At 57.2% G+C, this 27,371-nt stretch overlaps 3 protein-coding genes across 3 annotated transcripts in view; 2 read left to right on the top strand and 1 right to left on the bottom strand.

Moving 5' to 3' along the window:
* The window catches only part of YARS1 (tyrosyl-tRNA synthetase 1), a 79,734-nt gene that overhangs the window by 30,692 nt on the left and 21,671 nt on the right, over positions 1-27,371 (top strand). The window lies entirely within an intron of this gene.
* On the top strand, positions 1,453-20,789 carry RNF19B (ring finger protein 19B). Its single transcript, XM_072355687.1, has 10 exons — positions 1,453-1,551; positions 12,470-13,127; positions 16,438-16,643; positions 17,275-17,419; positions 17,808-17,970; positions 18,312-18,426; positions 18,533-18,673; positions 18,887-19,094; positions 19,701-19,832; positions 20,040-20,789. Exons 2-10 carry the CDS (start codon positions 12,559-12,561, stop codon positions 20,530-20,532), a joined length of 2,172 nt encoding a protein of 723 aa, XP_072211788.1. The 5' UTR covers positions 1,453-1,551; positions 12,470-12,558; the 3' UTR covers positions 20,533-20,789.
* Positions 21,457-24,086, bottom strand: HPCA (hippocalcin). The gene is made up of 4 exons (XM_072355361.1): positions 23,955-24,086; positions 22,532-22,968; positions 22,139-22,244; positions 21,457-21,862 (listed from the first exon to the last, which is right to left on the bottom strand). The coding sequence occupies exons 2-4, from the start codon at positions 22,907-22,909 to the stop codon at positions 21,765-21,767; spliced, it is 582 nt and encodes a 193-aa protein (XP_072211462.1). The 5' UTR covers positions 22,910-22,968; positions 23,955-24,086; the 3' UTR covers positions 21,457-21,764.

Below are 27,371 nucleotides of genomic sequence, written 5' to 3'. Positions count from 1 at the left end.
GATGGTTTTATTACCTTTCTGTACTTTCTGATCAGCATTTTCCATCTTCTGAAGGCAAGCTTATGTTTCTTCTGTGTTTCTGCTGTTCTTCCCTCATTTCTTTTGATGATGGATGTTAAATTATGCTCTTCCTCATTGTTTGGGAGTCTGTCCTTTTGCTGTTGCCTACTGCTGTTTCCAGAACCTGTTCTGCCTGCTCCTCCTGGCTTTCCAGTGTGTGGGATGGCAGCTCTTGGCTCTCTGAGCTGGGCTTCTTCCAGTTGATCACCAGCTTATCCGAACGCAGAGCACAAAACGAGCTGTTGGGGTGCTGTGAGGAGGTTGTTTTGCTCAAGCTCTGTCCTCTGTAGCTGGGTCTGTTCTGTGACCTGTCTCTGTCACCGTGACCTTGAATGTTTTCCGCGGCATGTGATGCTCTGCAGGTGCTGTAAATTCCTTCTGCTCATCCATTTCACTCCAGCAAGCTGCTTATCAGGCACTCTTTTGAAAACTGTTCATATTTCATTTAGGAAATTATTCAGCAGCTATAAAAGGGGAAAATTCCTATTTATAGCACAAGAGCTTGCATCAAATAGGACACTGAATTCTCAGTGATAGAGGAAGTGACCTGTTCTGTAATGCAGCAATATTTCTGCTGAAAAGAAACAGTGTCTCAGATGGGGGGAAGGGATGAAAAAGCCTCGGGCCGTCTCTTTCCATTAAAGAGGTGCTGCAGACCTAAAAATGTAGTATCTGGCCTCCTCCCTTCCTGCTGAAACCATCTGTGAATGATACTGCAGAAAACCCTTTCGCTGTGGATTTGTGGTTAGCAGTAATGAGTCTGATGGCTCCTGACAGTCTGTTCTGCAGTCAGTCTTAAGTTGCTGATCGATATCTGCTCTCCGACCTTCACCTGGGAGCAAAGGCGAATCCCTGCAGAGAGTGAGTGAGACAAGTAGCACAAATCCCCGGCTTGGGTAGAGCTTGTGTGGGGGGTGAGTGTGGTACACACATCTGTACAGCCCTAGTACAGGGAGAGCACGTGGGACTGAGGAACAAAGAACTGGCAATGCACGGGGAAGGTGGGAAGAGCACAGCGCTGGTGCCCTGCAGTGCCACGTGGAGGCACCTATGGTGACAGCTGTGGAGGTGACGGCATTTCATCTGAGCCTGCCACCCTCCTGCAACTCTGCTCTGCTTTCCCTTCCCCTGGGAGTGGTGTGCCTTCCCCCTGGGCCACGCTGGTGCTGTTTGCTCCTGCCTGCTGCTGCTCCCTGCTGTCTCCTCTATCCTTCCTACGGTCTTGAGGCTCCTTAGCAAGAGCTGCAGTGGGTGATACCAAGCGAGGCCCTGAGAGGTGGAGGACCGGAGGATGGGATTCCCCTCATGTTGCCGTGGAAACAGTTGGGAGGGAAGCAGTAAAACCGAGGCTGGCAGGGAGTGCTGGGCGGCGTGCGGGGCGGCTGCGGAGGCAGGGCTGTGCTGACATCACACGGGGAGGCGGTGTGGGGAAGGGAGAGCAAGGGAGGCTGCAGAGGGAAGAGGGCTGCATCCGAGTGGGCTCCGGGCAAGGTAAGAGACCCCAGGGGAGCAGGGTAGGGTGGGTTCTACGAGCGGCTGCAGGCTCAGAACCTGCTTTGGCATCCTTCTGGCTAACATGCTGATGTGGAGGGTGTTCCTGGGCAGCAGCAGCATTATACAATGCTCTGACAACCTGGCACAGCCGGGCTAGGCTTTCAGGGACCTGGTCAGAGCCCGGCTGCCTGATGCAAAGCTGCAAGCGCATCTCCCCCAGGATATCAGTATGTCACTCACTGCTGGGAAAGGCCAGGCATACCTGGACATACTTACCTAAAGCTCCAGGACTGCAGCAGCCCTAATCCCTCTGCAGGAGGGGAGCGGAGTTCCCTCTTTGGATTATAGTACAAACCTTTGAAGAAATGAATGAGAAGTTTGGAGACCCAGTCTCCCTGAGCTGCATCAATCTAATAGGAGGCTGTAAGCAGAGCTTGTGCATTGGAGCCAAGCCCAGCAGTGAGCATTTGGGATGGGTATCCTAAGATACACGACTCAAGCAGTCTCAGGACTTACCCAGCCCATGCAGGAAGCAGTTGTTCCAGGAAAGGCAGCCTGGTACACATTTATTGCTGGGAGTTCTCTGGATGTGGATCCTGGGAATCCACAGACCTTGGAGGCAGAAACCAAAGCCCTTGAAATGCTTTGCATGTCATGTTGTCTTTTAGCGTAACCGTTGCATAAGGGGATCCAATCTGTTAGCAGAGGGAACAAGGGGTGATGGTCACCTCTGTGCCCTGCAGCATCCTAGTGATACCTCCGCATTCGACTGGTGTTGCAGTAGCTCTGATCCTGTAGCAGAGGGGTGTATGAACTCCACACCAACATAGAGGATGGGCTGGGCACATCTTTGCCCATCAAGACCCACAGTGTGTATCTGACTAAGCAAAGAACTTCTAGGCTTAAAGCCCATTGCTGGCAGCCCCCTGCAGGTATCGCAAACCAGTAGTTGGAGGAGAGGCACAGAGCAGAACTTCAGGTGGAGCTGAGGAAACTTTTGTCCTTTTGTTGGTTGCTTTTTTTACATCAAAGGGCAGGGAGGAGCCAATGCCCATCACAGCCATTTCACTGAGAAAAGTTCCACGCTTCCTATGTTTGCGGTATCACAACAAGACACCGCATTTAAGGAGCTGGGGAGAGCAGTGGGGCCATGGAGAAACGCAGTCAGGGATGCCTGAGTGTACATGAGAAAGCAGAATTGTAAAAGGGAGCATAAATACGCCTTCATTAGGGAAGGCTGTTGTTGCAAGATGCACCACCTTCCCCCACACAGATGCCGGGTCTGTATGGAGCATTTGGGAGTGGCCCAAGTTGGCCACATTGCTGCTTATTTTATGGTAACTCTGCAAAAAGCAACGGCTCGTGCTGCTGTGTGGGATTTCTGCAGCAGCGCTGTGCTGGAGGGCCCACACACACAGAAGCTTTTAGCTGAGGGCAGAGTGAGAAGAGGTGGCAGGGCTGTCACCCAGGTGGCTGCACAGTCAGCTGTGCTGCATACGTCTGTCGTGGAGGGGAGGAGAGGCTTTGGCAGCAGCTCCTGTCAGCTTCCAGTGCTGCAAAGGGCAGCTGGGGTAGGAGGGAGCCGGCTCCGGGTGGCCCCAAGCATTCCCAAATGAGACTCTGACTGTCCTGGTTGCAGCTTGGGAAGGGTTAACTCTGCTTTCCTGCAGCTCTGGTCCCTGAGGTAGCTGCTGGCCATGCAGAACTGCAAACACAGCCAGGGCTGCTTCTAGGTTGTGCTTCATCTTGATTTTTTCATAGATATCCAAAACACAGTGGGGGAATGGCACCAGAACTACCTGCAAGCAGAACACCCCAGTCGACCCTCCAAGTCCTTGACCTTCCCCACTGTTCCTCCTGTTCACCCTCTAAGTTGCTGACACTGCAAAGGGGATGATCATATGAATATTACACAGCCCAGCATCTGCACATCAGCTGAAGCAGCTGAGTGTCTCCAACGTGCTCTGAGTGCTTCCATGCGATGTCTCTCCCACAGCTGTGCTGCACTATGTGGGTGTTTGTCCCCTACGGTGAGGGCAATAGGCACAAGACCTATTTGTGGCACTTCTTGTGCCCTTTGCAAGGGAGGCAGAAGGGCAGATTTTTCCACCCCCTAGAATGCAATAGGTGGATGCACTGGGAGCTTGTACTCTGCTGGCTGTGAGCACCCAGCCCAAAACAAATGTCCCTGTGAGAAAACAGGGCTGTGGACCTGCAAGGCTCTGCAGAGGGCTGAGGCACCAGGAGAAGCTGCCCTTGTGCCAGGGTCCAGAGAGGGCCCCAGGAGCTGAGCCAGGTCCTGTTGGACGTTCTAATCCTTCCTGTTCCAGTCTCTCTTGGCCATGACTCCACTGCAGAGAATGTTTTCCTGCTCCTTTGGCAGAGGCACACACAGGCGCCTGCCCTGTGTTTGCCTTCACCCTTACCCAGTGCCTGCAAGCACTGCAAGAAGAAAGGCTTCCTGTCATACAGCAGGCCCAGTGCAGGGCAAGACCAGGGCTGCAAGACAAGGTGTCCATAGCAAGGCTCCATGGCTGTGAATAACACTTCCTTGCAAACACTTAAAGGCATCAGATCCTGGAGCTGGATTTCCACTGGCTCCATCCCAGGCACTGAATGGCTGGACAGTAATTCTGGGCTCCAGTTTCCACTGACTGAAGGCGACCACAGTTTGTTCTGCCACTGGGACAACAGAAACACCCTTACTGTGTCCTGTTAGCAGCTCTGCATGCCTCCACTATTTCCAAACCAAACGAGGTCACAGAGACCCGAGAGAATCCCACTTCCCCTCTTCACTGGAACTCTTCTTTCTGCCTCACGTATGCCTTTGTTGCCATCTCTTGCATGCCAAATGCAGGAACAAACACTGGGGTTTGGCAGGGCTCAAAGCCTTGGCTTCTCAGATGGAAAAGAGGCATTCTTGGTCCATAGCCCAGAGACAGGGTTCTGCTCCCTGTCCACTGCCAGGTTCTCCAGCTGCAGTTTTGGTGCTCATCCCATGCTGAGAGCACTGCTCCTACATGTTGGGACTGGGCAGCACCCCTGGGTGCTGGGCTGTGAATCCGGGGGGAGTGGGGCAGAAATCAGAGCTGTGTGAACCCCAGCACACTGCAGGAAGTGTGGGAAGCACAGGAGTCAGCGCTGCCCTGAGAGGCTTTTACCCAAATATGCACAACTGCAGAGGGCAGGGCAGGATAAAGGGGGGCTGTGTAAAGCCAGAATGCCTCTGGTTTGTAAAACAGGGCTGTTATTGCCAACAGTTGCCCCCAAGAGACTGCAGGGCATAGCTGGAAAGGGATCCTGTAACTCACAGGCAGCTGGGAGGCACTTAGCAGCTTATGCTTATCCAATGGCAAGCACTGGGCCTTTCCCAGCACTCCAGGGACTGGGATGGCAGCCTGGAGAGATCAGGCCGGGACAACTGAGACATGGTCAGAGCTGCTGCCTCCCCACCAGAGGAATGCTATGGAGCAACAGTAGGGCATATTTTCTGCGGAGCATCTGAGGTCCTCCTGCACACTGATCACCCCATGAACCTCCTGCTCAACCTTCTGTTGTGCATAGCCCAACCTCTTCAGACAGAAGAAGGGCTAGTTTGCTTAAACACTAGGTATAGCAACCCACAGATGAGATCAGCCCTGGAGAGGGAAGAGGGCTTCTCATGGTAGCAGAGAAATAGGGCCGGGAACAGAGAGAGGGAAAAGAGGAATTTCATGGCTACATTATACGTGGGCTCTGCTTGAAGAGAAGTTAGAGGGAATGAGCTTGTGGTTGTGGCATCAGACCAGGAGAAGGAAGAGGTGGCTCAGTGGTAAACCCCAGTAGAACAAACCCTACCCACTGTTCCATGAAAGCCCTGGAACAAGGGATGCTCATTCCTTGTTCCTGCTTGTAACAATATAACACAACGGAAAGCACAGCAACAACGGCACAGCAGTGAAGTCCTGGGCTGTAGCAAGAGAGGACTTGCTCAAATGCAACAGTGATGGACACATAAATAAAGAAGCAGCTTTCTTTCAGAAGGCCACGGGGATGTAGGGAACTCCAAAGAGATCCACTGCCAACCCTTACACGAGCTCTGTGAACGGGTGCATCCTGGCTGCACCCCTCCTGGTCACTCAGGTACACTGCATGCACCTGAGCTCCCCTGGCTTGGCCCTGCTTTCCCACCTGGTGCTCCATTACTGTTTCAGGCTGTGACTTTGCATTTCCCCTACACTACTACAGCTTCCCTCTCCCCTGTCCATCTTGTTCTGCTCCAGGGCCATAGCAGAGGATGGTACACAGGACTGTTGGGAGAGCAGTTGTAGTCTGAGCCAGGCTATGAGGCAGGGGCTTGGCAGACAAACCAGGCTGAGGAAAGATCATATCTGAGACAAGAGAACTCTGACTGAGCCAGTTTTCAGTGAGGAGCTCCTACATTTCCCACCTGGTTAGTGTTGGCTCAGCCCTCTGGAAAATGACACGCATTTTCCTTGCTGCTGGGCCAGCGGTCTGGGAGCCCCACATTGCTCTCCCCATCCTGGCTGCCGGAGGGACCAGAACCAACTCCTTTCCCCTTTTCACAGCTGTTGCTGGTTATGAAAATGGGAACATTCCCCAGCCAGTTCTCAGCAGGATCTGCCCTTTCCAGGGCTGACCACAAGGGCTGTTTCTTCCTCTCCTCTGCTGCTGTCACAGATCTCAGTACGTTCTACTCCTGGTGAAGCTCTGCCCTTCCTGGCTCCTTTTCCACACGCAGCACAAAGGCTCTGGCCTGTGGAGGGGGGGCTGTTTATTCTTTTGCCTCAAATCTAGAAAGTTCTTGAGCCAATGATCCTCCCAAAGTACAGCGAAAGAAATAAGAAACCCCGGGATCTGTCTTGCTGGAGGGATTTACTGTGCGAGCTGTCAGACTGCAAGGAAACTGCATTCCTGACACCAGCTACCGCCCCACCAGCACACGAAGACCATCCTGCATCTGGTGCCACATACATGTCAGCACCAAAGCACACGGTGCTCAGTTCCCTTCTCGACTCCCAGCGGCACAGAGACAAAATTCCCTCACTCTCCATTTCACATCCCAGGGAAAATTTCTGCCACCTTCAATGAAAAGCTGGTGAATTCAGCAGGAAATGCTGCTTCGTTAAGGAAGGCAGAAACCTTTGGAACCGCTCTGAGAATTTCTGAGCTGAGTACGAGAACTGGCTTGGAAATATCCTGGTGGTTTTATGACCTTTAATAACATCTGTACTTCTGTACCCAGACAAGGGTCATCGCACCGCTCTGAGACGTGAAATTATGTCATATTATCCCCATAGAGAAACCAGGGAAGAATTCTCTTCCTGCCTTTCCCCATCCTCTTGTGATTGCCATTGCTCAGCTTCTGCAAAGCAAAGGCACTACCCAAGGCCAGCATGGCACAGCCTGGAGTATGGAGTAGAGCACAGGGCCTGTTCCCATGAATCTGAGTTCAGTTTGAAATAAGGTCTACAGTGTGTCACTTCTGAAGGTGGTAAATGGTTTGGGAGCGTTGCCTCAGACACGGCATTGCTGAAGGGGTTCCAGATAAGGACTGGTTGTGCTGATGGGAGTTGTGTTCTTGTCATTGGAAGTTCCCCTAGGGCTTTTCTCTTCCCAGATGTCAACTGGTGCTTCATGGCATCAGGCCTAAAAGTCTTTTGAAGCCAAGCAGCCCCAGAGACAAACCCCAGCCACCACCTGTCCGTGGCAGCAGGTCCTTGGCACTCAATTCACTGGGGCCTTCTCCCATTAGAAGGTCACTGAAAGCTCTGGATTATACCCAGGCAGCATGGATAGTGTAATATGCAAACCCTGAAACTGCAGCGCCTGCTCCACTACACAGCAAAATAGGTCGTGCATCAGCAAATGAAAAAGGACAGATGGTGTCTGCTAATACAGCTTAGTTTATGGCCCGCAGGATTAACTCACTAACTGTCATGCCTGCAGAAGAGAGGAAATGGGTGGGTTGGGTGGAGGAAACACAGCGTGCCCAACCCTACCTGTTTGTAAGGTGCACGAGCTGGGAAGGATGTCAGATGAGGTTTTAAGATGCTGCCGAAGGACTGCCAGCATAGCATCTCTTCTGGAGCACTGCTGCTAGTGCCTCGCACCAAGCTCTTCTGTCCAGCTCCAGCTCCCACATTACTACTGCAAAGGTCAGCTCTGTAAAGAGAGAGATGCTGAGCCATGCAGGCATCCCCAGCAGAGACAGGGACACCAGCTGCAGTCTGTGCACCAACATCACTCTGCAGGAGAGGAGCCGCAGCTTCCTGCCCTGTGCCACCTGGGGGACAGTCTCCAGCTCAGCCTTTTGAGCTCCCGAGCCCCCCTGTGTCTGCAGGAGTGAGACAGAAAGCCGAGGCAGAAGCCTCAGGTCTTTTCAGTGCTTTCTATGTGACACACTGTTCTCCTTTCCTGGAAATCAGGCCAGTGCCTCACTCTGCACTCATTGCAGAAGACAAGCTCTGTGCCAGCACTGTCACTTCTCTGCATCTGCTGTCTGAGGGCAAAACAAACCCGTCCCCATTTCCCCACAATGGTCCTCCTGAAGGTTTCACCCTGAACTTTGCTATCTCAGGTTTGCTCAAACCCTGCAAGATGCTGAGCTCCCCAGAACATCGCTGTCATCACAAGGAGCGGCTCCTGAGGGCTCCAGCCCCGCTGTGCCTCTTGCTCTCCCCAAGTGTCACAGACAGGTGGCTGCCACCCGCGGCCAGAGGTGTTTGTCACCCCCACTGTCTCTTAACCACAACCAGCTGTCGCAGGCACTGGGGTTTTCTCCACTGACTAATTTGCCTGTGTTTATGCCAACACCAAACACGTAATTGTCTGTTTAACAGCTCGGGTGAGGAGGGAATCTGGCTGCTTCCTTGTATCGTAGGGATCGGACCAGCACCGATGGCAGCACCCTGCAGGCTAAACCTTCCCAGTTATAAGTCCTGTATCATTAGGGGCAGCAGGTCACCAGGAAGAGTGAATTGAGAGCAGTGATCATTGTCACTTTCATCACCAACCTGTACAGAGAGTGTGCAGGACAGCAGATATATAAGCAAATCAGAACAGCTTGTGCTTTTATAACAAAAGGAAACGCTTTTGTAGAGGTGAGAAGCGTATCAGATTACTATTATAAGCAGTTGCTTAACGCTCCGTACCTTTACGTCATTACTGAAGTAGACATTTATCTCTACGTCCTTGCTCAGGTTCTCCTTTTGGTGTGTGTGTATCCGCAGCACGGTCAGGCCTGTGGCCCGTCTGGCTGAGACCTGGGCAGGCAGGATGCTGAACCACACGGGCACTGACCCTCCAGGTTGTTCCCCTCAGATCCCCCCACCTCCCACCTCTTCTATCAGCTGCTGACAAGACGTGCCACGTGTGTAGGTGGCTCCCAAGCTGGCAGGATGGTTCCCTGCACCCCCCACCTCTACTCATAAGTGTTCAGGATCCCGTGGAGGGGGAGCACAGTGCTCCTCTGTCTGCAGGCCTGTTCTGCCAGAGCTGGGCGATGCTTTCACAGTGTTCCATGTGGCAGCTCCCTCCTGGGATCTCACATGACAGCATCTTCCATGGAAAGTCACAGCAGGGAGTGGAAGATTGTCGTGCAGTATGTGTGGGTGTTACAGGAGAGCAGAGTAGGATGAGGAGATGGAGGGAGAGGGGGTGTAACCATACAGCAAACCAGAATCCTGCTGAAAGAGCCTTGAATTCCTGAGCTCAAGGCTCCCCTCTCCTCTTTCGCTCTTCATTTAAAAGAACGTCAGTCCTTGTCAGTCCTGTGGAGAAGAAGGGAATCGAGCAGAACCATCTCTTTGTTTCCTGAACGCGTCTCATGGGACCACAGGAGGCAAACAGAACATGAACTAACGAGCTCAGCCCAGAGTGTGTGTGCAGTGACACACTGGGGAGAGCCCTCCCCAGCCACTGTTGTTTTCCCCAGAGAGAAATAAACGTCTGTTAATGGCATCTCTATTTGAGAAACGATCAGAGTGCACCGTCATTACAAACCAGTGGTTCCCCAGGGCTGCACAGAAAGTGACCCCAGTGAACTTCAGCTCTTGGATATGCAGCTGCTGCCTCCTGTATACAAAGCATCCCCCATTGCAGATCTCAAAGCTCTCGGAGTGAGAACCTCTCACAACCCACAGCAGCCAATCCTGCTCTGCACGCTGCAGAGCTGGGACTCTTAGCAGAGGAACAGGGGAGGCTCACATGCTCCTGAAGCAATGGCACAGGGAGCCAGGATGGGGTCACCACTGAGCTTTAAACTCCCTTTGAGCTGCATGGTCCAGCTCCCTCACAGCTTTTTCTTGGTGCTGAGCCTATGGCAGCCTCTCAGGTTTGTTTGCACTGGTGTACCTCAGTGCTCCTAGAACCCTTTAGGGGCCCTGCCTGTGCCACTGAAGCAGGGCCAAAGGTCTCAGCCTGCCCAGAAACCGGAGCTGAGTCATTCCAGAGCATTCCTGTTCAGCAATGAGGAAGAACTCCCCAGTTCAAGCTCCTGGTGAAAAGCCACTCCCCTCCTGTCCCATTTCATCCCACATGTGGCCATTTTGGAAGGCAGCAACATGAGCTGGATTTCCTCTGAGCTCCATCTGCTCTGAAACAGAGCCGGTGACCCATGAATAACTGCATGTTCATTTGGGGAAAGGGGGAGAAACCCTGAGAAGCTTCGTGTACTTCCAGAGAACTCCGCTGCAGGGAGGGACTCACATCAGTGCCAAAACGACCTGGAGGTTCTGGGCAGATTGAACTCAGTGTGTCCTGCAGACCAGCAACAGGAGCCGCAGGCGGTTATTCCCCAGATATCTGAGTAACCAGGACAGGGGGGTCGGGGCAGGCGAAGGGGACATGGTAGAAGCAGGAGTTTCTGTTTCCCCAGCAGCAAACCCAAGCCGGTGCTCGTCAGCCAGGGCCCCACTGCGGTAACATTCCCAGCCGCAGCACACCCCATGCCCTCCATGCAAATACTCCCAGTCTGAGAGCAGTTTCACAAGCCCTTCTCGGCATCCAGCCCCTGCTTTCACTCTCTGAATTACAGAGGGGAGTTTTCATTACATCACCAGGGTTCTTCCTCCCCGAGGCCTGTGTCAGAGCAGCCACTTTTCTCTGTAGGGGCTTTCAGGATGTGGGCGGCCGATGCAGTTCCCTGGAAGGCAGCTCTGTGCTCCTGAGATGGGCTGGATGCAGCTCAGCCACCCAGATCCCAGCCGGGCAGTGCAGCACTTTGGCTGCAGCCGGTGCTGAGACGCGGCGCTTCCTGTGCTGCTACTGGGAGCCTCCCCGGGGGACGCAGCATTTCAGGCAGCTGTAAAAGCTGCCCGTGACAAATCCTGCTCTGAAGTTGGAAGTCAGCAGCATTCCAGCTTTCTGACAGCATAAGCAAGAACTAATTTGCCTATCAGAGCCGAGATTCGCTCACTGAAGCGTTTGAATTCTCTCCCTTTGTAGTTGTTGTTTGTTTATATTTGAAAACGTCCCCGAGTTAAACAGTCAGGCTGATGCCAGCCTCCCCACAGCCCCAGCTCACAGCTCAGCTCACCTCCCTCCCAATCCGGTGCCGTTCCCAGCTCTCCCAGCAGCCCTCCTCCCTGTCTGAGATTTAAACCTCAGTTTGAATCCAAACAAACTACCGGCTTCAAACTGCCCCCTCCCAAGGAACGTGCTCCTGGGCTTTGGAAGCTCCGCGCTGAAGCATCTCAGGCACACAGGGCTGGTTTTCAGGCAGATGGTACACCCAGACCGTGCCGTTTAGAAGCCCATTAAAAGCACTGAATCCTCTCAGCCGTGCAAGGGCTGGCAAAAGAGCCGCACAGCACAGGAGCAAGGGAGGCAGAGGGTGATGCTAAAGTCAGCGTGAGCCCCTCGGATCTCCCCCTCCACCTCCCAGTCCCACAGCACTTCATATAAGGGAATGAGGAATCATTTCTGCCCTGTCAGCACATCACGAGCTGCTGCCTTTCCCAGGGACTCCAGATGGTTCTGCTCTCTGTGGCTGCATTACTGGTAATTCAGGCCCGCCTCACATGAGCTTTAGGGATGAAACCTTCCCACAATTACTTACAGTCTGCTCTTGTGCTGCAGCGGACGCAGGGCTGAGCTGTCAGAGCCCCGTCCCACACACAGGCCCTGCCCATGTTCTCTATTTTGGTCAGGACTGTGTGTGATTTTGCAAGTGAAATCGTCAAACCAAGGCAGCCTCAGCCGCAGCCGGGTGCTGAGAGACGCCTGAAAGCACCTCATGCCCAAGCTCAGACCTGAGCTGATTTCAGCATCACCTGGATGTGCACCGCTGTGACACCTCTCCTCTCCTTCTCCGGCCCTTCCTTTCCCACCAGTGAGAGGGGAGAGGATCCTGTCACACATCGGGGCCCTGCATCAGGTCACAGCATCGCCATTCCTCCACACAAGGCGGTAGCAGGAGCAGGGAAGGAGCTCAGTAACTCACGCTGCTTTGGGGCAAAGCGCTTCCCAGACAGCCCTGCGATAGAAACGGCCCCTATTGGAGAAGAACTGCTCGGCTCTCCTCCTAAATCAGCCTGCTGGTAGCAGAGCTCTTGATCCCCATTTAGCAGAGTTCAGCGCTCTGGGGCTACCGCAGCAGGTTGGGAGCGCGGTGACAGCAGCAGACGGGCTTTGCCGAGAGAAGTGAGTCCGGGAGCAGCGGGGAAGGCAGCGCTGCCTCAGCGCAGAGTGACCGCGGGCTGCCCGGGGAGCAGCAGGGAAAGCGGCCCCTTCCGTGCCGACTTAAGGCGCTGCCCGCAACTAAAATGGTGTCGGCGGCTTCGCTCCGTGATTGGCGGGGAGGGAGGGGGGCGGGGCTAACCACAAAGGGGCGTGGCTAACCAAAAGGGGGCGGGGCTCTGCGGGCGGGGCGGGGCGCGGTGTCTGACGGCTCCGGTGCCGGTTGTCGTTGCAGCCCGTCGGGACGCGCCGTCCGGCGCCCGCCGCTCCCGGACCGCTCGCAGCTCGTTGATCCCGTCGCCTGGCAACCGCCGCCCCGCCGCCATGGGCTCCGAGCGGGACTCGGAATCGCCGCGCTCCTCCTCCATCCACTCGGCCGCCGCCAAGTGCCCGAAGCCCGGCCGCCGCCGCCGTCTCTCCTTCCAGAGCGTCTTCTCCGCCGCCGCCGCCTCCGCCGCGGGCGGCCGCCGCCGCAATAAAGCCGACCCGCCGCCCGCCGCCCCGCCGCCGCCCCCCGCCGCTCCTCCGGCCCCGCCGCCCCCTCCGCCGCCGCCCCCCGAAGAGGCTCCGGTGTCGGCGGCGGAGGGGAGCGGCGAAGAGGAGCTGGAGTGCCCGCTGTGCCTGGTGCGGCAGCCGGCCGAGAACGCGCCGCGCCTGCTGTCGTGTCCGCACCGCTCGTGCGGGAGCTGCCTGCGGCAATACCTGCGGATCGAGATCACCGAGTCCCGCGTCAACATCTGCTGCCCCGAGTGCAGCGAGCGCCTCAACCCCGCCGACATCCGCCGGCTGCTCCGCGACTCCCCGCACCTCGTGGCCAAGTACGAGGAGTTCATGCTGCGCCGCTGCCTCGCCGCGGACCCCGACTGCCGCTGGTGCCCGGCGCCCGACTGCGGGTGAGTGCGGGGAGGGGGCGCAGCTGCCGGGACGGCTCCGAGCGGGTCCCCTGTTCCCGTAGGGGCCGCTGCCGCGACGGCTCGGGGAGGGGTCCCCTGTCCCAGCGGGGTGCTCCCTTCCCATCCTGAGGCCCAACACAACCTGCCGTTATGGGACCTGCCGCCCTGGTTGGGTGCCGGCTCCCCAGGCGGCTCTGGCCCCGTGCTGGGCCGTCATTGCCGCGCACTAATGCTCATGCAGATTGCTGTGGAAAGCCCTCAGTGCGGGCTCTCTTTGCGTGGCAGGCAGCAGCCCGTGCAGAGGAGCCGATAGGCCTGGGGCACCAAGGCATCACACCGTGCTCAACACCGGGATTTGGCCTTGGGGACTGTGGAAATGCAGACTAGTGGGGAAGCTGGCCGTGGGACGTGGAGGGGCTTTAGCTGAGCTGTCGTTTCCTTCATTTAAAAGCAAGCTTTCTTTTTCTGCACAAATGGGAAGCACGGAGTTTCCCCGCCGCGTGTATCGCAGCAGCTCAGGGGCACTCTGCACCTTCCTGGGGAGGAACAAGCTGCAAACGGTCCCCGTTTCCCAGCAAGGATGACTGCATGGCACAGAGCAGTGATGTTGACTCATTATCCATTGCCCAAGTGAGGAAATATCTGTCTGTCCAGAAGTCAGCCTGCCCAGACTGGGTGACTGCACTTATCGGTGCGCCGCTTTCATTTTCTCTTCTCTTTTCCTTTGAACAAACTCTGTTGGGTTTCTATTTACGCTTAAGGCAAAGCTGCCCAGAAAAGGCCTTTGTTCAGGAAACTCAGAGAAGAGCTGCAAAGTTCAGCCGGAACCATGAGAGACGCAGCTCCGGGCGGTGCTGCATGAAAGGAAAGTCTGACCCGGCAGCGGGGATGGAAAGGTGGTGGGAGGGCTGTGAAGATTTAATCACTGCCTTGTCATCGCCGTCCCGTCCCGTGCAAACCAGTTGATCTGTCCCAGGCCGCCCATTGCAGGGACTCTGAGCAGCGCTACACAAGGGCTTGTTTCTTCAAAGAGCAGCTGTGCTGGGATCTGCAGGAAACCCAGGTTCTGGGTGTTCGGTGGTGCCGGGGCAGGGCAGGCCGTGCAGGCTGAGCACCACGAGTGTCCCACCTCGCAGTGATGGAGCAAACCCAGGTCCCGAGCTCAGCTCTTTGGCACTGTGACATTTGTCTGCTGTGTGCTTGGAAGGATCCGGCCCAGAGTGGTGTCAGCTCTGTGAAAGGGCCCAGGTGCAGCCTGGCTGTGGGTTGGGGCAGACAGGTGTCACGCAGCTCAACTAACAAGCCCATTAGTGAGGGGAGCAGTGCTGGGCATCCCACAAACCTCCTGGCCGCGTCCTCTGCACTCGGAGAAAGGCTGCTGGAATCAGCCCTCCGGCAGCAGGAGCCTTTAATCACTGGATTCGTGCTTCCCACCCAGTGCCTTCCGTCGTGCTTATGTCAGAGCTGGGCTATGAATTATTTACTGTGGGCTTTCCCACCGTAGTGCTGGCGCTGCAGCCCTCCCCAGCAGCAACGTGGGCACACAGCACTGCTGGGCAGGACGCTGCTGCTGCCCGGTGCCGAGCTGCACTGTGGGCAGTGGGAGCTGCCAGCCCTGTGCCCGCCCGCAGCATCCTGTGCCTGCTCACCTACTGCAGTCTTTCGTAAACGGAAGAGCTGTGCTGTGCAGGAGGAGGAGAGCCGACACAACACCGGAGCGTGTTGCCATGGGAACGCTGGGCAATGGATGCACCATCAGTCACAATACACATAATTTTCTATATTTGCAGCGTTTTCCCCCCTCCCTGCTACAATCAGTGGAGAACAACAGAACCTTTAAGCCCACTGAGCTGCGTGGGCTGAGCGATGTGAATGGGCTGAGGATGCTGCGGGGCTCGGGTTCCCTGGGAGCAGAGCGTGGCTGTGACCGACAGGGCAGCCCTGGCTGCCGGGGTCTCAGAAGGGCACTTGGTGTCAGTTTCCCCTTTTGCCTCCATTGGGCTGAGCCAGAAAGCGTCCATTCAACGAGGGAAGTCAGGTGGGGATGGATGTGTCAGCTGCCGCATCCTGTGTGGGAGCTCCTTTCTCACTGACCTTGACTTTGGAGCCATTCTTCCTTTCTCTCATAGAGAAAGCTATGTAGGTTTCAGGCTTGTGGGTTTGCTCTTGCTGTTTGTTATTTCAGTTCCAGGAATGAAATGTAAACACGGAGGGTTTTCATTTCTTGTGGGAGTGCATAGAAAAACCCTGAATCTCTTATGAGGAGCCAGCCCAGAGCATGAAGTTGCTCAGGGTATTGTGGGCTGCTCCGTGTCACCGGGCAGTGTCTGTGTGGCGGTGGCACAGTGAGGATGCTCAATGTCACACAGGAGGGCTCATGGTCAGCACCCCACACTGCCCCCATCCCGCCTCCCCCAGGCTGGGCTGATGCAAAGCCCACCGCCGTGCCTCCAGCCCCGCGCTCTGCCCAGCAGTGTTGTTTCTCTGGCAATTATATCGTACCCCAGCATGAAGAAGTTGCTCCAACTCCCACGGGATGTGAATCACTGTGGTATGACACATTCGGTGGTTCTCACGCTGCAGCCTCTGAGAAGAGGCAACACAACTTGAGCTGTACGAGCTCTAAATATAAAACCCTAAATGGGAGTTGTTCTCCTCTGACCAAGATGCTGAGGATGGTTGGCACCCCGTGCTGGAAGCCCACATCCCATCGGGTGGAAGTCAGTTCCACGCAGTGATCTGTGTGCACCCTTCCTTGGAGGAACGCCGCAGTGCTGTCGGAAGGGGCTGATGCTCCATCTCCCTGCCTGCCCTCATGCTGTTGGTTTTACACCATTTGGGCTTAATCCAGAAGCAGGATCATTATTGTCCATGCAGTCCTAGAGCTGTGCCTGGCACAACTTCAGCCCTCCTAACGCCTCCAGGCCGTGCACCCACCCTCACTCCCAGCTGTCCTACAGCTGCTGAGCTGCAGAAAGGAGCATCAGAGCCCAGAGCAGCTGAGAGGACAGGCAGGGTGAGCATCGATTGGGGGAATCGACAGTGAGAGCTGCCAGCGCTTACTGAGGAGAGAACTCAATATTGCGAGCTGTCTGTGTGAAGGAAGTTGCCTCAAGTAACCCAATTAGCAGCTCTTAATTTCAGGCTCTGCAGTGCGAGGCACAGGACTGGAGAGCAGGAGCGTGTCAGGAGCACAGGGTGGTGCAGCACCCTGCAGTGAGAGCCCTGCAGAACCCGGGCAGCACCGATGGTCGCAGGGCTGTGCTGGGCAGCTCTGCTGTTCTCTGACTCTCCACATCTTCCTCCCCAGCTATGCGGTTATTGCCTACGGCTGCGCCAGCTGCCCCAAGCTGACCTGTGAGCGGGATGGCTGCCAGACAGAGTTCTGCTACCACTGCAAGCAGATATGGCACCCCAACCAGACGTGCGACATGGCCCGGCAGCAGCGCGCACAGACGCTCCGGGTGCGCACCAAGCACACGTCGGGGCTCAGCTACGGGCAGGAGTCCGGGCCAGGTAGGGGTTCATATGTCTGGGGTCACTCCGTGCTGTGAGGTGGGGGTAGGGAGCTCCTGTGGGGCTGTAATGTGATGGAAAGCACAGCAACAGGAGCAGAGCAGCACAATCCTAGGCTGCAGCAAGCGAGGATTTGCTCAAATGCAGCAGCCGTGGGCACAGAAATAAGGGAAGGAAGCTTCAGCCCCAGCCCCTCCAGCTGCTCCCAAAGGCCAGCGCAGGGGCCTCCATGCCTTGCTGCTCCAGTTGCTCTGCTGCTCTTGGCCCATTAATCACCTTTGTGGAGCAGTTTAATAATGGCTCTGACCTACCTTGTTGTCCTGGCTAGCACAGAGCAGGTATGACTCGTTCCCAGCACTGAAGCGTGCTCTGAAACACATCCCATGCAAGGCCAGAGAGAGCTTTTATAGGGGCTGTTGCTTTCAGACCTTTCTGTCCAGGCAGATCACTTTGGCTGGCGCTGTCTCATCTCTATTACCTTCTCAGTGCAAAGAGAAACCGAGGGGCACAACCAACTGGTTGTACCATCCCCACCCTCTGTGCTACCAAAGTTGATCTGAAAGCAAAGGCTCTGTGCATAACAAGGAACCCCCTCATGCTCACACTCCTCCATGCCCTCCTTCCCCTGCAGCAGACGACATCAAGCCGTGCCCGCGCTGCAGCGCGTACATCATCAAGATGAACGACGGGAGCTGCAACCACATGACGTGCGCCGTGTGCGGCTGCGAGTTCTGCTGGCTGTGCATGAAGGAGATCTCCGACCTGCATTACCTCAGGTGCTTTGCCTCCCATCCTCGTGCCCCTCCAAGAATCCATTGGCAAAACTCTCTTCTTTCTGACCCAAAACTTTGGGCTTCCTTCCCACCTTGCCATAGAGTGGAGGCTCTTCTGCGCCTCCTGATACGATGGCACTTGAGAGCTGGTGGTGTGCTGGGCTATTAAACACCATGGCTGAGGCCAAAAGGGACCTTAAAGACCTTCTTGTTGAACCCAGTCCTGGTGGTGTGATAAATCACACTGAGGATCAAATTAATCTTAATGAGGGAGAAACCTTTTTTGTGTTGTCCACCCACTCCCCAAGCTTTGGGTTTGTTTCTACGGGAGTTGGCTTAGGGTTTCTCAGGGATTGCTCAAGTTTTAATGTCGTTTCTTCCTTCCATTAAGCCCCTCTGGCTGTACATTTTGGGGCAAAAAGCCATGGAGTCGCAAGAAGAAGATTCTCTGGCAGCTGGGCACGTTGATCGGCGCTCCTGTGGGCATCTCCCTCATTGCTGGCATTGCCATTCCTGCCATGGTCATTGGCATCCCTGTCTATGTTGGGAGAAAGGTAAAGATGGCGAAGCATGCGGTGGGAGCAGAGGGATCCGAGCTCGGGGTGTTCTCTGTGCTCTGAGCTCTGTGCTCAAGGCATCTGAGCAGCAATTAGGGCTCCTGGGGAGGGTGGGTCTCTTCGTAGAACCCACATTTAGTTATCTTTTCTGAGCCCTGTCTTATCTCCTGGGCTTTGTGTGGGGAGAGGAGGCAGTGGCTGATGGCTGAATCCCCTGAGATGTCACACTGTGCCCCACCCCAAGCTGGGAGGAGGATCCCTTTTGGCACACCCCATGGCAGGGGCTTATAGTGTCTCCTGGTGTCTGCATTCTCACCCAGTGCCTGTCCTTCCCTCAGATCCACAGCAGGTATGAAGGGAAGAAAACCTCCAAGCACAAGAGGAATTTGGCCATTACTGGAGGGGTCACCTTGTCTGTCATTGCCTCTCCAGTCATCGCTGCTGTCAGTGTAGGTAAGTGGCACTGCGTGGTTCACTTCCTGCATGAGCACGACTGGAAGTCCCAACCCAGAGAGTCTGCCCAGCAGAGCTCGGCCTTCAGCTCCTCTTCACTCTGCAGGTATCGGGGTCCCCATCATGCTGGCTTATGTCTACGGTGTCGTGCCCATCTCGCTGTGCCGCGGTGGGGGCTGCGGGGTCAGCACCGCCAATGGGAAGGGTGTGAAGATCGAGTTTGATGAGGATGATGGACCAATCACAGGTAGTGTGACAAGGGGGGGACTGGATAACTCCCAGATCTGAGTATCAGCCTACTTCGGTTTAGCTAGGAGATAGAAGTATAGAATCATAGCATGGCTTGGGTTGGACCGTAGCCTTGGGCACCTCCGGGGATGGGGCACCCACAGCTCTGGGCTCCACCTTATTGCCCTCTGAGTGAAGAATTTCCCTGACTCCCTGCTGCTCCTCCCCACAGTGGCTGATGCCTGGCGAGCCCTGAAGAACCCCAGCATTGGCGAAAGCAGCATCGAGGGGCTGACCAGCGTGCTGAGCACCAGTGGGAGCCCCACGGATGGGCTCAGTGTGATGCAGAGCAACTACAGTGAGACAGCCAGCTTCGCAGCACTGTCGGGCGGCACGCTGAGCGGCGGTGTGCTCTCAGGAGGCAAAGGGAAATACAGCAGGTGAATGGGGCAGGAGAAGGGGATGGAGTTCCCAGGGCTGTGCTGGCTGAGCAGCTTTATGTGGGGCTCTGCTTTCCAAGTCGGGAGGTTACACCACAGTTTTATGTGATGGTTTCCTTCTCAGCTTGACTGCTGGGTAATTGGAGATGTGTTGATATGGCAGCCAAGATAGAGCCATGGCTCTGTGCTGCTTCTGTGGAAAGCTGTTATTCTCAGGAATTACATGAGTCATGGATACAAACACTGCTTCAACTTTGTCATGGGAAACTAAATGGATTTCCCTAAATGGAGCCAAAAATTAAACTAAACGAGGGGAACCATCGGTGTTGAACACCGCTATGCCAACCTGGGCCAGCACTGAGCCTTTTGCTGTCCTATAGAGTGGTTTGGGTTGGAGGGGACCTTAGAGACCATCCAGCTCCAACCCCCGCTGTGGGCTGGGGTGCCCCCCAGCAGCTCAGGCTGCGCAGGGCTCCATCCAACCTGACCTTGAACACCTCCAAGGTTGGGGCACCCACATCATCCACCTCGTGGCACGCAGAGACTGTTTGGTGCCCCCTGGGGACCAGCTGAGGCATTTCTGAGCAGCCCTCTCCCTTCCCGCAGGCTGGAGGTGCAGGCAGACGTCCAGAAGGAGATTTTCCCCAAGGACTCTGTCAGCCTGGGGGCCATCAGCGACAACGCCAGCACACGAGCCATGGCCGGTTCCATCATCAGCTCCTACAACCCGCAGGACAGGTGTGTGTTGTGGGCGTCCTGGAAATGTCTGCTTTGCTGAGGGTGGTGGGGCGCAGCAGGCTGCTCCCTGCTGGCTGCTGGCTGCATTGGTGCTGTGCCGGCACTGGAATGGAAGCGCAAACCTCCTGCACTGCGCTGCGGTGCCCGTGGGTGCCCTGGGCTGCAGCAGAAGTCATGCAGGGGATGCAGGGGTGCCTGTTTCTGCAGGGAGTGCAATAACATGGAGATCCAGGTGGACATCGAGGCCAAACCGAGCCACTACCAGCTGGCCAGCGGCAGCAGCACGGAGGACTCGCTGCATGTCCACACCCAAATGGCAGAGAATGAGGAAGAGGAGGAGGAGGAGGAGGAGGGAGAGGAGGAGGAGGAAGAGGAGGACGGTGAGCAGGAGCAGACGTGCAAACACCAAAGCTGTGAGCAAAAGGACTGTGTTGCCAGCAAAACCTGGGACATCACCCTGGCACAGCCTGAGAGCATACGGAGCGACCTGGAGAGCTCGGACAGCCAGTCGGACGACGTGCCCGACCTCACCTCGGACGAGTGCGGCTCCCCCCGCTCCCACAGCGCGGCCCCCTGCCCGCAGACCCCCAGCGCCAGAGGTGCTGAGAGCCCAAGTGCCCACCTGAGCCACTGTGCCCATGCCGAGGGCTGCAGGCTGGACGAGATGGTCACGCTGGAGTGCATCGAAGCCCGGGTGTGAGGTGCACTGCTGTCATTGCATCTGCCGGGGCAGGGCTGTGTCTGTGGCTTCTCCTCGCAGCCCCCACCTCGCCTCGGGGAGCTGCTGTTTCTTACATGACAAAAAACATGGAAAAAACGCCCCCCGCCCCCCCCCTTTTTGTTTTAATTTATTGGTTCAGGCTCTGTGAGGTGTGTACGAGTGTAAATATGTACGTGTGTCTGTACGTCTGCCATCGTCCGAAGGACTGTTTGAATAAAGACTCTGGTTGTCCTTCGCCTCGCATCCAGCCCATCCTTTGTGCAGTCCTCCCTGTGGTGCCTTTGGGTGCCTGTAAGCACCGCCACAGGCCGGGGAGAAAGGGCAACGCTCAGCCTGTATCACCCCCTCGAGGGGCAGCAGTTTGCACGCCGGGTTGCCCCTGCGCTGCCTCATTCCATCCAGCATGGCACATCCCCGGGGCTGTCCCCAGGCACCCGGCATTATCCAGCTGTTCAGCCCCTCTCCTCCCCAGACCATCATGATCCCAGCAGCAACCAAACGGCCTTCATCTTCCTCATCACTGGGCTCCTCACCTTCATCACCAGAGCCCTCACCCACGGCCCCACGCTCTGCTCCCTGCAGTGTTCTGCCCTCACCTCACAGTGCTCCTCTTCTCCCACCTGCACCTCTATGAGTCACGGTGGCCATCCTGCTCTGTGCTGGGTGGGGGGCAGGGTTTGTCCACCCAAAGCTCTCCATCCCCAGGTCTCCTTGCAGCCCTCTCCCACAAGACCCATCCCCATCCCAGTGCCCACCCCCCAGCAGGGCGCAGCCATGGGGCAGCACTAAGCACTGGATGCTGCTCACTGCTGGCCAGGACGTGAGCCCATCACTGTTGCCCTGGTATTGCTGCAAGGTAGGTTGGATTCGGAGCTTATAGGAGAGCCTTTCCTCGCTGCTGACTGCACTGACACACACTTTATTTTGCAGGTATTAAAAGACTGAAAGCACAGCCCCTTCCCGTGGCCCCATGTATGCTCTGGCTGTGGGGAGGGGGCTGGTGTGGCAGTGTCTGCATGCTGGGGGGTGCTGGGGGGGCTGCGTTCATCCCCTTGGCAGTGTCCCTGTGCCAATCAGAGGAGCAGCAGTGGCTCTGCCGTGCTGCACCACACCCCTGGTGCTCTGCCCATGGGGACATGGAGGTGGGGACAGCAGGGACGAGTGGTGGTGGCAGGAGGGGGCGGTGGGGGCTGTGGGGACCATGGTGGGGCTCAGAGCTGCCCGGCACCGCTGGGGTCACACTGCAGCAGGCGCACGATGGATGGGTCGCTCTTGGCACCTTTGATGAACTCCTCCAGAGACAGTTTGCCTGCAGGGAGACACGGCTCAGTGCAGCAGCTTCCACCCCACCCAGGAACATGGGGCCACGGGGACCGGAGACCTCCTGGGGACACCCCCAACCCACCGCCTGCCCGGGGTGAGACCACATGTGTGACCAGCAGCACTGCGTGCACCCCGAGCCCCTCACTGCCAGAGCTCCCCCCGACCACGCAGCATTTAATCAGTGAGCACACAGCTCCCTCTAAGACCCCCGGATTTAACCATGAGACCTTTCCCTTAATCCCCTCCTTCCCCTCTCATTTACCGTCATTATTAGTATCCATCTGTCGGAAGATTTTTTCCGTTCTTTTCTCCGGAGTCGATTCATCTTCTGGCATATTCATGACGGAGGAGACCATTTTGTAGATGGCCTGGGAAAGGGACGCAGGGATGGGGACAATGCTGATGGGGACAGCGCTCACTGCCACCGACCCGAGGATGGGGACAGAGGGCTCCCTTTGCCAGGGCCGGGTCCCAGATGGTGGGCAGCAGGAGGCGGATGGGAGCTGCTCCTGCAGTGCCCAGTGAGATGCCACCAAATCAGCCTCATCGCTCCCCCTCTGACTCTGACACTGCTGCCACCGGGCTGGGGTCTGGGCAAAGGGAATGCATGGGGAAGGCCACCACAGCCCCCAGGAGCACGGTGGGCACCACGTACCTGCACGATCTCCAGCATCTCCTCCCTGCTGATGTAGCCGTTGCCATCCAGGTCGTACATGCTGAAGGCCCACATGAGCTTCTGCTCCAGCTTCCCGCGGGAGGTGACGCTCAGCGCGATGATGAACTCTCGGAAGTCGATGGTGCCGTCGCCGTTGGTGTCGAAGGTGCGGAAGACGTGCTCAGCAAACTTGGAGGCGTCGCCGTACGGGAAGAAGTTGGCGTAGATCTTCTTGAACTCCTCCACGTTGAGGATGCCCGAGGGACAGTCCTTCAGGAAGCCCTTATACCAGCCCTGCAGCTCCAGGTCGGAGAACTCGGTGTTTTCCCGCAGGTCCTGGAGCATCTCGGGGCGCAGCTTGCTGTTCTGCTTCCCCATGCTGCTGGGCACGCCGACCCCAAGGGAAGAGCGCCTGGCCCTGCTCGGGTCCCTGAGTGCTACAGGAGGGGGGAGGGATGGGGCAGCGCTCCCTGGCAGCCCCCAGGCACCCACACAGAGGTGTGAGCCGCTGCTGATCCCTCCATCCCGCTGTCCCCTCTGAGCCTCTGGTGGCAGCCCCAGGGATAACGCGACGCAGCGCCAGCCCCCACCCTTTGGGTAATACGCCCTTATGGGTCATTTGCATAATATACTGGGTGATATATAGGTGGCATCAGGAAGGCAGAGCAGTGCAGAGGAGGGGATTCGGCCCGGCGGAGGGCTCCGGTGCAGATCTGAATGGATCTGGGTCAGCTCCCTCAGGGGGGGGGTTATTTTTGGTGCCTCCACTGTCTCCGTTTGTGTTTGGTGCCTCCGGACAGCTCTGGAGCTCCGGGGAGAGCCGGGGGCCGCAGTGTCCCCTTTCAGCCAAAGCCCCTTCCCTGCACCTGGGTGCCCAGTGGGGACCCCAATGAGGGCTGGGAGGGGTGGGGGTGTCTTCAGTGCCCAGAGTACCGCTGCCCCAGCCCCCCTTCCTTTGAGATAAAGGTGCACAGGATTCCCTGTGACAAAGAACCCCATAGGGACGCCCTCCAAGGACTATGGGACCCCCAACCCCTCTCCATCTCCCTCACTGTGCAACGTTGCAGCTCAGCATCAGAGCTTTGTGCAGAGAGTCTCTGAAAATGGGCACAGCTGGGGTGGTGGGGAGAAGGACGGAGGGGACCCCCAGGGAAGATACATCTGGGGCAGGAGGGATCCACAGGGAACTCCCCCCAGGGAGGGGACTACAGGGACCCCCCCTCCAAGGGATGGTGCCCCGGCGGTGGGAGACATCAGGGGATACCCGCAGGAAGGTGCTGCGGGGTACGGGCGGACCGGGAAAGCCCCGGGGCGGGGGCTCTGCAGCCGCCGGCAAAGAGGGACGCACCCGCAGGGCTGAGGCTGATGCTGTCCCCGTTCTCCCCACCTCCCCCCGGTTTCTCCCGGTCCCGCCGCCCCCTACCTGCCCGGGGAAGAGCCTCCAATGCCGCCTCTGCTCGCCAACGGGGAGCGCCCTCCGGCTGTGCCCGCCGCAGCGCGGGGCTACGGGGCGGCACCGGCACCAGGGGGGGCTCGGGGGGGGCACGACGGGCACCGGCTGCAGTCAGCCCCCGCCCGCCCCGGGCTGCCTCACCCGCCTGGAAGCCCCGCACCCCCCCCTCAGGCACTGCTGAAGCCACGGCTTTGGGCTGCTCTTGCGAGGGCTGGCAATGGACTGGACTGGTGCTGGGAGCACTGGGAGTGCTGGGAGCCCATCAGTGGTTCAGGTGCCCGCAGCCCCAGGTGGGCACTTTAATGTGGCCCTGGAGAGGTTTTCAAGGACATTTTTGCAAAAATCACTCAGCTGTCACTTAAGGTGCAATTCTGCTCCATGGTGGATGGGACGGGGCTGCACAGCCCTCTCTTTGGGGCTCCTCTCTCTCCACCACCCCTCCCAGCACATCTGCCAACCCCCCCATCCCCTGGAAGGAGCTGCAGCCCCAGAATCCCACAGAGATGGAGGAATTGGAGGCCAAGGGCAGCTCCCACCCCGCTGCTGGTCCCAGAGGTGCCCAGCCAGGTGCTCTGGGGTAAAAAGGGAACTTTTGGGTTGGGATCCAGGCACACGTCAGGGGTCACCACTCAGAGGGTAGAGCAAAGTGGCCTCCAGCAGCCACCCCTACACCAGGAAAAGGCACCCACAGAGCCAGCTGCTGCCCAGATGGAGCGACATCCCCACGGGTTTTCCTGCCTTCCTGCACTGCTCCATCAATTGGCAAAGCCTGGGATTGTTCCGAAACACCGTGGGGAGCAGATGGTAAGGGCAGATGGGAGGAAGAGACACTCGTCTCTGAATTACACAAATAAATATGCATAAAGTGATTAAACCCTGACTCTGATTTGGGGGTATGGGGAAGGGGCCAGGCTGGGAGTTGGGGCTCCACTTCCCTGGAGTGGGATGCATCTGCCGCCACGCGAGGACCTTGCAGGAAGAAGCAATTGCTGATAATAAGAGCAAGGTTGGTTTCTTAGTGTTTTTCTCTCCTTTTTAATAGCCGTGAGCACTGAGCTCAAGGGTTCTGTGGGATCAGTCTGGGCTGGTAACAAGGAAATGGTGATGAAAGCGGCAGAACATGCAAGAAAGGTGAAAGGAAGGGACTAAAAGATAGGACTGGAAATGGGGCTTTGGTGTGAGCAGAAAGGTGAGGAAGAGGGGGAAATAGGGCTGTGGGATGTAAAGGCTCCCTGTGTGCTGGGTGCTGCTGGCAGCTCCCTGCAGGTGGGGGTGCCTTTTCCCCTCCAATAATCTTCATATCTATTTTAATCCCCCTCTGCATGAATGACAGAGGGCACAACTGACGCAGGATGATTTGAAAGCATCCCATTTGACTCAAACCCGGCCCTAAAACCACCTAATCCCTCACACTGAAATGGATCACAGGAGGGAGAGGATAATGCGGGGTGCGGGTAGGGCCACGTTGTACCGTCAGACCCTCTGCAGCGTACAAGGTCCCAGGGCTGGGGGTCAATGGCCCCAACCCCTCCCCTCCATTCCCCATTCCTCCATCCCCAGCAGTCCCTGCTGTGTGCCCTGCAGCTCCCAGGCACTGTGGGATGCTGCGAGGAAGAGGAGGCAGATTCGACTGCAGGCTCTGCTGCAATGCCAGCCCCTCATTGGGGAGAGATGTTATGGGATCTCCCCCTTCTCCTGCTCCTCCTTCTCCTGCTCTGTGGGATTTCCCTGCCTTGTCCCATCCCCGCAGCCCCTTCCCCTGGGCTCTGCTGACCCCATCATTGCTCGGCTGGATCCCCACGCCCCGCTCAGCCCTGGAGGACGTGGTGAAGGTGAGCAAAGTGCGGGGCCGGGGCTGCAGGGATAGCTGAGGATTAAATACAAATGCCCAGATAATGAGGATCTTTGGTAAAAAGCCCATTTGTATAATTTAAATCCTTAATAGGCTTCCTGGAATACAAAGCCCTTTGTGATGCCCGATCTCATCTGGATCAGGAGCCGCTCGCCCACTAAATCTTGACTTAGAGCCATGGGGATGCAGGGACGTTTCATAACAGAGTGGCTTCATCCCATATCCCCATGTCCCCATATCCCCACGTCCCCATCCCATATCCCCATGTCCTGGTGCTGTCCCAGAGCACACAGCACTCACCTTACCTGGGCAGCTGAGGTTGAGGCTCCCAGGGCCGTGTGCCATTTCCCAAGGGTCACACGTGTGATGGCAGTGGGACACGTGTTCAGGTGTGCTGGGACACGGGGCAGGGATGTGTTTTGGGGCACCTGGGCACAAGCAGTTCCCCAGATCCCAGTGGCAGTGGGAGGTGCTGCAGGGCAGGAATGCATTAACCCCCCACAGCTCCCACGGGCCGGAGGTGTTCAGCGTCACCACCAGTACCGCCAACACCACGACGACCACCACCAGTACCACCAGTGCCACCAGTGCCACCAGTGCCATCAGTTCCACCGCCACTCGTCCCTCGGGCTCCCTCTGGCGGCGCCTCGCCCCGTGCTGGGGCGGCTCGGGAGCTCCGGGTCCTGCGTGGCACCGCCGCGGGGTTCGGGTGGGGATTTCACGCCCCGCACCTCTAAGCCGGCGGTTCCCCCGCTCCTCCCCGTGGCTAAGAACCGGCGGTCACGTGTGGGCGCGGGGCGGGTCCGGTACCGGTGCCGGCAGGTGGCAGCAAAGGCCCGTGGCGGTGCCCGGCGTGGCCCCGGAGCGCAGCTCCGACCCCCGCGATGTGCGGAGCCCTTTGCGGGGCTGCATCATCGGGAGGCGAGGGCTGCCCCATGTCAGCATCCTCCGGGATGCAGCGCTGCAGATGCGCATCACGCCCAGATGTGCAGCCCTGACGTGCAGCTCCTCATGGACGAATGTCCCTCCGCTCTGCAGCAGCACAGCCTGCAGCTCCCGAGCTGGAGCAAAACAGGGATGGCCACAGCCTCCCTGGCGTCCGTCTGGGGATGGAAGATGAGTGCGTTGTGTGTCTAAATGCTTAATTAGAGCTGTGACTTAATTGCTGCGCTGGAGACATGATGAGTGTCGCGTGATTTGAATATTGCAGTGCTGGGACTGGGGGGGCTGAGGAGGCTCGATGGAAACAGAGCGATGGGCAGCAGTGCAGGAGCACCCCAAGTTCCTCCCCGGTGGTGGGAGAGGAGGGGGAACAAAGGGATAAAGCGGCGCTGTGTGGTGGCAGCAGAACCCACCAATGGTGGCAGATGTTGGAAAGAGCAAATGTTGTTCCTATATTTGGAAAGGGAGGGAAGGAAAAAACAAGGGACTGTGGCATTAGCAGCCTTCAGCTTCTGGAAAAATACCAGAACACATCACAGCCCTCCTGCAGGAGCCTGGCTGTGCTGGGTGAGGGGGAACAGCTGGGGCTCGCC

Source organism: Excalfactoria chinensis, chromosome 22, assembly GCF_039878825.1.
Source record: "Excalfactoria chinensis isolate bCotChi1 chromosome 22, bCotChi1.hap2, whole genome shotgun sequence".
NCBI classification, from domain to species: domain Eukaryota; kingdom Metazoa; phylum Chordata; class Aves; order Galliformes; family Phasianidae; genus Excalfactoria; species Excalfactoria chinensis.
Note: the sequence above shows the minus strand (reverse complement) of the source record. Positions and strands in the feature narration are given on the sequence as shown.

Coding starts and splice junctions, on each gene's coding strand:
- RNF19B (XM_072355687.1), top strand. CDS start 12,559: ATGGGCTCCGAGCGGGACTCGGAATCGCCGCGCTCCTCCTCCATCCAC. Junction 16,644..17,274: donor CGGGCAGGAGTCCGGGCCAG/GTAGGGGTTCAT, acceptor CTTCCCCTGCAG/CAGACGACATCAAGCCGTGC. Junction 18,674..18,886: donor GGATGATGGACCAATCACAG/GTAGTGTGACAA, acceptor TCCTCCCCACAG/TGGCTGATGCCTGGCGAGCC.
- HPCA (XM_072355361.1), bottom strand. CDS start 22,909: ATGGGGAAGCAGAACAGCAAGCTGCGCCCCGAGATGCTCCAGGACCTG. Junction 22,245..22,531: donor AGATGCTGGAGATCGTGCAG/GTACGTGGTGCC, acceptor TCCCTTTCCCAG/GCCATCTACAAAATGGTCTC. Junction 21,863..22,138: donor GATGGATACTAATAATGACG/GTAAATGAGAGG, acceptor GTCTCCCTGCAG/GCAAACTGTCTCTGGAGGAG.